Here is a 12,188-nt window from a genome sequence, read left to right on the forward strand (position 1 = left end):
TTTCATTTCTTAATCTAAAACATCTTTAAACTTGCAGAGTTAAGGGGAAAGAGTGAAAACAAATTGAAAATATCAAGCCATGACCTTGATCTTGAACACTGCAACTCCAGTGTTGTTTGCAACACACCTTGTTGTGATATCCAAGTAGAACAAGCTTTATCCCCTAACCTCAAATGTCTTTAAAGTTAAGAAATGGAAGGGAATGAGTAATGAAAACATAAAACAGCCAAAAGCTTTATGAAGATAAGAACCCCCTTGTTGCAAGCAATACACCTTCAGTGATGATGTGCAAGTTAACCAAATTTCATTCATTTAGCTCAAATAGCTTTAAAGATATACCACAAAAAGGGAAAGGCCATTACTCTGACCTCAAAGATAAAACCCCATATACCGCCTGCCCATTGACGGATATCCTGAACTGGGATCTGACTTGGTATAATGTCTCTGAAGGTCCAATGTCAATGTCTTGGTTGATGCCTTCTCTGATGCATTAACGATTCTTTCAATACATTTGGCAGAAGGATACCAAGCCGATATGTCATGAATCAAAATACTGAAATGGGACAAAGCTCAACTTCTCCATACTGGTTATCCACCACACAATGAGGGAAATACGGTTCATGACATGAAACAAATCCCCAGCCAAATGGAGCCACATGAATCAGTACATGGAACTATGCATTGGTCATGTCAAGACTGATTGTATACTCATCACATCACTATCACAGGTCTCAATAGCCATTGGACTTAATAACTAGACATGTTCTGGAGCCCTGTCTGTGCTGTTTTCACACTATCTTCATTGCCCTTAGGCACAGAAGAACTTGATTTTCTTCAGCAACAAGACATCTTCCCTCATGGTTTGCTTGAAAGTCCCTTCATGAAGGTAGGACAATGAAAGTGGAGAGGTTCAGATGACAAAATCTAGAGATTCCACAACAATGCTAGAATTACCCATCATTTTGCAAGAAGGCTGGTTCAAATCTAACTAAAAGGGAATAGTCCGGTACCTCAGGTGGGTCACCAGAGGGCATTTGTAATGCTTTATCTCTGACAATTGATGGAAGGCCTGAAGAAGAAAAAAATGTTTCTCTTGCCTCTTTCCCTGCATGCCAAAATAAGGGGGTATGATTGCCTATAATTTGTTTGTTCATTGTTGAGACCCACCAGAGCATATTCTCTGGCAACAATCTTCCCATCTCTTCTATGTTCCTACCAGGTTTGTGCAGAGATAGGAAATTAACTGTGATGACAGATAAAGAGCAACTCAAGTGCCTTTTGCTTTCTCAGCTCAATCTGAAAACCTAATGTAAGTGGAAAACCAAAATGGAGGCAGTCTACAGCAATGATTGCTAGTGGCTGTTTAGGCAAGATGAGAAACAAAAAATCATCAAAGTCAAGTAGGGAGGAAGTCAACACAACATTCCACACCAATTCTAAGATTTCACTGTGCACTTTATCAACAAGGTACGTGTGGAGAAAATATCTCTGAACACGACTTTTTACCACTAGGAGGAGAAAGTTTCATGTAACTAATCCGCAATAAAGAAGCTCTCGTGTTTTTGAGATCACAAATGCTCCAAGATATGTCCTAAAATTTTTGCAATCTCAACAACTGTACCAGGATTCTGAATGGTGAACTATCGTCCTAATCATCTACATCCACCAAGGCTATGACCTTGCAGGTAGAACTGATTGATGGTGAAGGATGGCATTTTGATGGAAACAAAATCTTATACATGTTCTCTATAGCTGCCATGAATTAAATTCTATCCATTCCACTGTCGGTTTTTCCATTTCAGCACCTTCATCAATAGGACATGCCAACACTGCCAGGATTTTATCTAAATGGGTGATCTCCCCCTTGACACCAATAATAAGGAGGGAGTAGAAAAAAAGGAGGGGGAGGAGGAAATCGCTATCGTTCAATATTTACCAAATACTTCAATAGCCACCTCCTTCTTCCTACTCTGAATTCTAATGAAATCAAAATCATTAAAAGATGTCACCTAAAGTTATATAATCATTAATCTGTTTATTGTTTCTGAGCTGAATCTTTTCATTACCTGTGTATGAATATTGTTCTGTGCTGAGAATCCCCTTCTTTCTGCTTTTGCCTGATGGGGCATTTACATAGCTAGCTGAGTCAGCTTGAACAAGTTGGTAAACTATTCCTTATGGTTCATAAGTCCAATTTTTGAGGGCTCACAGGCTTTTGGATACTTCTACAGCTCCAAAATAAAATTTGTCAAAACCGTAAGTACTTTTTCATTTTAATTTTATTCTTATAATATTTATTTAGTTTATCTGAACCCTTATTTGGATATATAGTTTTGTAGCATTATGATCCAAAAGGGCCAAACTATCTGAGAAAAGAAATGAAAATTGCACTCTAATTTTAAATTTTATTTTAATTAGGATTGGTATTCTGCCTTTCCTACATTTAATTTTGAAACACTGCTGAATGGGAGAGGGGTTGACTGGCATGAACATCAGACTCATATTTAACACCATTTCTGGGCCTAAAATCACTCAAGGGTATCTCCATTAACACATTCCCAGCTCCAATAATCTGATATACATCTTAACTTTAAAAATCTTTCTCATCATCACTATCATTAGCCAGTATCTGCTGAATGAAATCATCATTTGAAGGTGAACTACACTGGGAATCATTTTTTGTTAGGTAGCCTGTATTGTAAACATACATTTGTAAAACTTCTTTGATGCAAGGTTTAAACATTGACAAAATTCTTGGTTCAGGGCCCAATGTGCCAAATCAAATTTAGTTTAACAACACTCCAGTGGCCTAAGTGGTGAAAGTATCTGCCTCAGATGGAAGAGGTCGTAGGTTCAAATCCAGGCAAAGTCATACAGGCACTCATAAAAATGGTACAAGCAGCTGCCTTGCTTGGCACTCAACATTAAGAGGTGAGTGTTAGGACTGGACACACACATGCATGCATGCATGCACATACACACATACTCCCACACACCCAGATGCAACAGCTGCCTACCAGGAAAAAGATGATGTCACAAAAAGTGTGACTTATGTTGTGACAAGCATTTTAAGTGTGAAGGGTTAAATAAAAATCGTATACCACAGAGTACATTTTCATATGCAAATCAATTTGCATATTTCTAATGCAACACTACTCTGGGGATGAATTCATACCAATTTTACAGGATTTGTGCAGTTGCACATCCTGGAAGGATCTCTACATTAGTACTGATCGCATTACGGAATACTGGATTGGCAGCTAGTTTGGCTCAGTTCGACAGCTTCATTAGTTAATTTATGAATTTCATAGGATTAGTCAGTCCCATCAATAAGAGACAACGGTGTTATGACCACTGTAAATGTACAAACTCGTTGATATGGCTGGACTCTTTGGCTGGCAATTGGAATGGCATACTAGAGACAGCATATGCCTTGTGGTTGGACTGGCTGGTATGGTATGGTCGGGATTGGCTGACTGGCTATGGGGTCTGTCTGGACAGCTGGCTTGCAGATGGGCATTAAGCAACTCCTGACCATTGTAACTTTAGAGAGCTTGTTCATACTGCTGGTCAGCATCATGAATGGGGTACTAAAGATGATGCTTTGTTGTCTGGTAGGCTGGTGTGGTATGGCTGATATGGACTTGTCTGTCAGCATGTATTGCTATGGACTGTCCATTTGTGCCATAATGTCAAAATGCAAATCTTCACATCTAGTTTGTTTTCTTAATTGTCATGCACAGATGGGGTAAATGATAGCAAGCACTCACACCTCATCAGTGTGGTTGTATTTGTTGTTGAGCAATCACTCATTATTTACAGGATCCTAAGCTTATTCCTGGTAGATTATAAACACCATTTCTACTCACAGAGATATCGATTCCAAGGCCTGCCTGTGCTCTCTACTGTACTCATGAATACAGTATGTTCTACTGCTGTTTCTGCATCTGCATGGAAGGTATAGACAACGGCCTGACATGAGACTAATTAATGATTCTATCCTATTCAAAGATGCAGACCATTCTGACACTATTTTGTGTCTTCAAAAGTGGTAGAGAGGGCATCGTTACATCACCCATGGGAATCGACAAGCATACTGTATTAACAGATATAGTACGTTGTGGCATTATTTTATGTCTTCATGGGAGGTGGAAAAGGCATCTTGATATATGTGATCAGACTAATCAATGATTCTACTGTATGCGTGGATACAGTATGTTTTGATGCTGTTTCTGCATCTACATGAGGGGTAAAGAGGACATATTGACATCCCCCATTACACTAAGCAACAATTTGGACATGAGGTGTATTTACTGGAGCATGCTTGTTTTTAAGAATCTTGATCTACTTTTCCAAAATGTTGAACTAAGTATTATCATTTCAAAGCAACTATATGCACAGACATGTATCCTGTCCTCCTCCATGACTCTAACATGTTTACACTTCTTGCACTTGTTTGCCATCTCCTGATGGACAGAAAGACAAAATGGAAGGTCTCTTTACAGTAGTAATAATCATACGTGCAATCATTAGTCTTCAACAATAAAACCAACAAAGACCAAATGAGTTACACAGCAAGACATTCACAATATGGATAAAAGACATGTATAAGTCTATTTTGTTAGTGATGCAGCCTAGAAATCTTACATCCTACATAATCTCATCTATTTCATTAGAAATGTAGTCTAGAAAGCTTACATACTACATAATCTCATCTGTTTCATTAGTAATGCAGTATAAAAAAGCTTACATCCTACATAATATCATCTGTTCCATTAGGAATGCAGTATAGAAAGCTTACATCCTACATAATCTCATCTGTTCCATTAGGAATGCAGTCTAGAAAGCTTACATCCTACATAATCTCATCTGTTTCATTAGGAATGCAGTCTAGAAAGCTTACATCCTACATAATCTCATCTGTTTCATTAGGAACACAGTCTAGAAAGCTTACATACCACATAATCTCATCTGTTTCATTAGTAATGCAGTATAGAAAAGCTTACATCCTACATAATATCATCTGTTCCATTAGGAATGCAGTATAGAAAGCTTACATCATACATAATCTCATCTGCTCCATTAGGAATGCAGTCTAGAAAGCATACATCCTACATAATCTCATCTGTTTCATTAGGAATGCAGTCTAAAAAGCTTACATACTACATAATCTCACCTGTTTCATTAGGAATGCAGTCTAGAAAGCTTACATCCAACATGATCTCATACAGTGACTGTAAGTTACTCAATAATTTGTCATTTACATTTTAAAAAATCAGATTTTCAAGGACAGTTACTTGCCAGCTGGATTATCATGATCAAATTCAGTTGGCCACATGCCCATAAGCCCTTTTTCATACTGTTGCTAGCTTGGCAACCGATCTTTGTTTATGTGTATATTAATGATGTAACTTTGTTGCACCTCACTGGACAATCTAGTTTAGTTGATGTACTGTGAACTTTATTTTTATTATTTGTTTTTAGCTGATCAGAGCAAGCCATTTGTAAATTTGTTATTTCCTAATCTTGCTGAAAACAAGGTTTTGCTTAAGAGTTACTACACAATAATTATGATACATCAATCAATAAATAAACATCAAATAATAATTAAGTTTGTCATGTAATAATTGTGATATATAAATTCATACAGTTACCAAGTAACTACTGTTGATTACTAAAATGTCTGTAATTTTTCATGCCCTCTAATTTTTCATACTCCATCAATCCATACAAATTGTAACTAATTTGTAATTTGTATGCTGCCCTCTAATTTTTGATTTCTAAGATATAATATTTATATTTTCTGTTTGTCTGTACATAAAGAAAGCAGTAAAACGTAAACTGAAATTAGAGACAATACAGGTATGTATCAGTGAATGTAAAGACAATACAGGTGTACATCAGAGAATGTACAGACAATACAGGTATGTATTAGTGAATGTAAAGACAATACAGGTATGTATCAGTGAATGAAAAGACTATACAGGTGTACAACAGTGAATGTAAAGACAATACAGGTATGTATCAGTGAATGTACAGAGTTGCACACTACACATAAGCCTTATATGTGATGACATATCAGTCAATGTAAACATATTTATGAATCAGGTTTACATTGTAGTGGCATATCAATCACTATTAATAAAACATAATTCATAATATCTGCCATGTGGTATTAATCAACATAAATGCCAATACACCAAGAAAAGCTTCTTTCCAAACTAGCATGCACACAGCCAGCAATATACAAGTTTCACAAGTGTACTGGGCAAAACCAAATGAAAACATTTCCAGAAATGCTGATGCAAAATGTTTCTATGAGGATTATAAGTCACAGACAATGCTACAACATAAGCAGAATTTTGGTGAGAATTATATCCATTAAAATAAAATGTGTTTCTGCATTCTTGATTGAATCTTTTAGAAATACAGTCCAACCCACTTTAATATGAACTTAGTTAATATGAAATCCCACTTAAAATGAACTTAATTATTTTCCAATTATTCTTCAAATATTTGAATGCATTTGATCCTATTAATATGAATTAAAATAAGCCATTTAGACTGAAGAGAATTTCAGATCTGCTGGTTACCAATTAAGTTGTAAACTCGTGCTGAAAATGGCATTAAATTCACAAACCCTGGATAATAGAAATCAAAACAGAAATTGGCTTTCATGAAAGAAGTATTGTCCAAAGGCTTGCTATTGCTAAACAATACAGTCAAGAGTCCAACTGTTCCATAAGTATATCAAAGGCACTTTGTTCAGTGAACTTGACATTACCTCTATCTCTCTATAAACAGATTTCTCACAGACATTTAGTAAGTAGCCATGGAAAATATACAACTATCATCACAAAGAATTTTGGCCCTTATCAAGTACACTATCAACATTTCATGTCACTACCTATACCTCACACAGGAAATACACAAACATTTTATTTTTAGAGTATAAGGCATTTCATTTACTTGAAAGACCTGAAGCATATAATTAATTTCAGCAACTTGACTTAAATTTAAACAACACAAATATAAACATTCAAGACATCTTATTTTTCTTGAATAGATAATGTTTTTATTGTTTTCTGACTCTTATCTCAAAAAAGAACAACATCTATTTATAAACAAACAAATACAATAGAAAATAAATGTCCCAGCCACCTTAAATTATTAATCAAGTAGAAATCCAGTGGCCTAAGTGGTTAGAGCATCTGCCTCAGATGTGTGAGACTGGGAATTCAAGTCCAGGCCAAGTCATACCAAAGACTTATTTAACTGGTACTACCAGCTGCCTTGCTTGGGACTTTGCATTTAGAGGTTAGTATTAGGACTAGTTGGCCTGGAATGAGGATAATGTGACTAGGTGGGACATGATGCTACATGTCTGTGGCATGATGCCCCAGTGCAAGACATCCCTATAAAGTGTCACACTGAATACATCATAGTGATATGACTAAGATCATTAAGGCTACATTAAAAATTCAAATCACACACACTCACACTATTGCCCATAGCTGAACTGTATCCTTGTATTCCATGTAAATATACTCTATTTTAAATTTCACAAAAGCAATAGAAACAATTTTAGGACTGAAATACAACTTATTCATACACTGCATGTTTTTCTATGTACCAGTAACGAACTTCAATTACATGCACACATGCACTCCAAAAAAGCAGAATGATTACCCTCCTTGAATAGCCATCTTATACAGTATCCAGACAATTTTTAAATTTTTCTTACAATCAGATTCCCTTCATTACACACCTACTTAAAAATAACATTTTGTTCTAACAACTGTATGTTTAAGGGCTGTTGTCATTTCTGAATGAAAATATCTTGGGACTGTTTAGTGCTTTGATTTTGCCCAGTATTCTTGCCGTGCAGTGTAAACATTCAGAATAAGCCAAGTGTGATACACATTAAAATCAAGCATGACCAATTATTGGGACGTACATAACACATACTGACATCATTAAATAAGTATTGGCTCTGGTTCAAGTTCCGAATCGGAGCTATCATTTACAGTCTCATCCTGCAATATAAGTTAGGAAATTAAACATATCAATTAATTAGTTACTGGTGCAACTACATTCATAGTTTGTAGAAGTACATTGCTAACATCTTCTTAGTTTGAGTAGTGTCGCTGACAAGTGTTTAGTTGATGACACCTTACTAAAGCTGTCTTGTGTATTGCACATATACAATATAATATACTGATTCAAAGATCATCTTCAAGCAGAGTTTTCTTGTGAACATCTTTTTCATTTTCAATTTTCTTGGTTTAACCAAGCCTTTCATTGTGCCCTAAAAGGTACATGTACACATACACATGTCTGCAAGGCAATTAAAATGATAATGATGAAGTTTCTCATTTATGACATGATGCACACCAAGAGTGTATTTGTAAATTTAACCAATTAAATATAATAAACTTCAAAGTCATATTTATAAGTACTATCTGAATAGTAATAGTCATTCAAAACTGCAGTTGAGTACAGTCACTAAATGTAGAAGATATATGATTTTCAAAATCTTTAACACAGCAACTTACAAATGTTGATGCTGCAAAAGTGGCCATTATTGCAACTGATATCTGTATCTTATCATGTGAGGCAAAATCAAATCTTATGGTTCTCGTTGGACTTATTTCAAATAACTTCTCACACTTAGCACTAAGTTTCAATATTTACAGTTAAGCATGACAGGAAGCTAATCTGGTTCCAATGGTGCTAAGAGACTGAGTGTACACGAACCCTCAGTTAGAGGGATTACAGTCAATTGCTGACTGGAACAATCAGATTATTGTGAATTCATCAGTTTTGCATGTCATAATCCTATGTCTACAGTGTCAATGACTAAGCAACACCCTTTGCCTAAGAAGTCTTATTAAATAGGCTAAATAGGCATAGTTTCACTCCAAAATAACAAACAGTACCCCTGATAAACTGATGCAACCAATCAAACAACTAATTAAAATAATTTTTTAACATTACATTTAACCCAATACCTACATTATCAGTAAGCTAGCAGATAAGCTATATGGTATTCAAGCTTGCCATGCTTTTCTCAGATATGTGACTTTCATAATTTACATAGCTGTGTACAGATTGCGATTAGAAATCAGATACCATGCTTGCTTACAACAGCAAGACACTTGTAAAAGACTTAATTCTCACTAGAATTTTATTTTTAAAATTTAATATAATGGTAATCCAAGGGCTATAAAGATTTTCCTACTGACTGGGATGCTTACATTCAACTGTATAATTATTTGGATGTCTGTCTGTGTATAACACAAACAACGTAGCATACATTAAATTTAAAGTTCAGCAACCTGTACTCAGCTATAAAAGCTTGATAAATTAAGACATATCCATGCTTATACTGTATTAATCTTGATATTCTAATATGATTTACCTTGACTGATATTAGCTATTTGGTGACATTAGCCATACCAGAATAGTGAAAAACATTCATCTGCTTAAATACCATCTTTTATTTTTTGGGATTTGATACAAAAATCCATTTCACAGGTATCTGGTAAATAATTTACAAAATAAGTTATTGATCCTGTTAAGATCATAGTAAGTTACTGATCATACACAATTTGTTGTATGCAAATGTTTGCTAGAGAACTTGAAACCGAATTAGTGTTCTCCAGATCCCATGCGCTCCAGTAAACATTTGTCAAAGACCTTGAGAAAGATTTGGAACTCTTCAGGATTGATTGTACTATAGCAAATGTTTGCCAGAGAACCTAGTAAAGATGTGAAACATTCCAGCTTGCTTGTAGTCCAGCAAAACCTGAAAAAGACTGAAACTCTCCTGCACCCTTGTGCTCCAGCAAACATTTGCCAGAGAACCTGACAAAGACTTGAAACTCTCCAATTGCTTCGTACTCCAATGGATGTTTGCCAGAGAACCTGAAAAAGGCTTGGAACTTCCTAGTTCCCTTATGCTCCAGGAAACATTTGCCAGAGAACATGAGAAAGATCTGGAACTCTGCAGCTCTCCTGTGCTCCTGCAAACATTTGCCTGACAATCCAAACAAGACTTGGAACTCCACAGTACCCTTGTAAGTGAGCAAATGTTTGCCAGAGAATTAAGAAAAAAAATATTTACTGACTCAAAGAAAAAGCAGCATTAAGATTATTATTTCCAGTAAAGACATATGGATATTGGCTGAAATATGAAAACTTTAAAACAAAATTACTAGTATACATAATTTTCTTGGAGTCGTTTTTCATATGATTGTTTCCTGTTATAATTAAAATATTTTCGCTCAATTATAAAAAGGTGTTTCTCTAAAAACAAATTGAAACCAAACAAACTTTTCTTTGTAAATTCCATCTAGGCTAGCATACATATCAACAGAATATGTAACGGCCATTTAATGTATGATAACCTCCCCTTGTGAACACTCCTGAAAATAGATCACTCCCAAATAATAATCATTCGTGTATACCTAAAGAGGAAATTTATCCACTGTCTGTAATCAGGGCTTCCCCCAATCCAGATAGAATTTTGCCAGTCTTACCTGGGTTTTTTTAATATAACTGTGATTAGTTAAGTTTAGTGTTGCACCTAATGATTCAAAGGCAGGGACAGTGTCCCCCTATCCTCCAAATTCAGAGGGTACACAGAATCTAGAAGGGACAAAGAAAAATACTAGATAGACTTACCCATTACAACACTAGGGACTGATGCTCTATTGATCAAAAAGAATTTCCATGACATCAAGATAATATTTCTTCCATATAACAGCTGAGTGTTGAACCAACCTCTTATATTCTTCAGCAATAGCAAGATTTTCAAATTAGCTGCTGTGGTGGACATAATGGATAAAACTTTGCCACCATTTTCATTTAGGAATAACATGGCATTGAATGTTTCATGGTGCAAACCCACTGTTGATGTGACATTCGTCAGGAGTAATGATAATAATTTCAAAATGGCTGCCATGGTGATTATACTGAATAGCTGATGGCATCAATTTCCTTTAGGCCCAACTTGACAACATAAGTAATCTTTCTGATGAAAGCCCAATATCGATATGACAAGCCACCTAGGAGAAGTAGCAATAACAAGATTTTCAAGATGGCCATTGTGGTGGTAATATTATAAATCAGATCAGCACCATTTTTCATTTACACTAGACATCTAAAGAAATCTTTCAGTGAAAATCCAATGATGATAACACCATTCATTCGGGCATAGTGATAACAAGATTTGTAAGCTGGCCACTGTGGTAGCCATACTGGAGGTTTCAGCAGCACCATTTTCATTTGGGACCAATTAGACATAATTAAGAGGTCATTTAGTGAAGACTCCATATTGATTTGACTATCCATTCAGGATGAATAGCAATACAAAGATTTTCAAGATGGTCACTAACTACTGATCTGTAATCCTGACCTTGAGAATAGGACCCCAAATGTGGACTACAACTCAATTTCAAGTGAGAATGTATAAGTATAGCAAGTTTCATCCATTTTATTTTAAACAGTTCTGAAGTTAAAGAATAGGGAAAATGCGACTGAAATGTAAAATATGTGACCTTGACCTTGAATAGTCTCCCAAATGTGGTACATGACACTTTCTAACACTGATATACAATACCGAATTTCTGCCTTTAATCTGAATTGGCTCCAAGGTTCAAGAATGTTATGGAATACTTGCACTATATCTGTAAGTTTTCAAGAGTTAATGGAATACTCCCTGCTCTAAAAGTAATAATTTAACAAAGACGATTCCTATGTATGACATAAACTCATGATACAAATCAGGGATTTATAAATCCTCTTGCCCAACTCCTGGGACAGGCTCAAATTTAGCTCTTGCATACTCACGTTTCCAAGAAATTTTCCAGTGGGCAAGTGAAAAGATATGAAGCACAAATACCATTTCAAAAATTGGGAGATAGATAAAAGTAATAATCTGACCGAACTGATTTGTATATGGGACACAAACTTTTGTTATGTTGTCAAGTTTCATGTAGATATCTTAAACTGTCCAGGAGATATTATTCATAGATGAGTGTGTTGGATGGGATGGACAGACACATAATTTTTAATAAAAATGTGCACCACAGGATACAATACTCAGTCATGATGAGAAAGCATATAAAGTTTTATGGAGATATCTCCAAAAGTTCAGGAGACATCAGGTAAACGAAAGTGTGATG

At 35.5% G+C, this 12,188-nt stretch overlaps 1 protein-coding gene across 8 annotated transcripts in view; it reads right to left on the reverse strand.

Annotated features, from left to right (window-relative positions):
- The window catches only part of LOC149801558 (uncharacterized), a 190,879-nt gene that overhangs the window by 12,277 nt on the left and 166,414 nt on the right, over positions 1-12,188 (reverse strand). Inside the window, exon 31 of one of the 8 annotated variants that reach the window (XM_089955774.1) lies at positions 7,958-8,036. The exons of the other annotated variants lie outside the window; for them this stretch is intronic. Within the exon in view, the coding sequence (XP_089811900.1) occupies positions 7,977-8,036 (60 nt within the window). The 3' untranslated portion in view covers positions 7,958-7,976. The remainder of the gene's footprint in view (positions 1-7,957; positions 8,037-12,188) is intronic. 8 annotated transcript variants of the gene reach the window in all.

Source organism: Sinohyriopsis cumingii, chromosome 4 (assembly GCF_028554795.1).
Source record: "Sinohyriopsis cumingii isolate HCF-2022 chromosome 4, ASM2855479v2, whole genome shotgun sequence".
Taxonomy (NCBI): Eukaryota; Metazoa; Mollusca; class Bivalvia; order Unionida; family Unionidae; genus Sinohyriopsis; species Sinohyriopsis cumingii.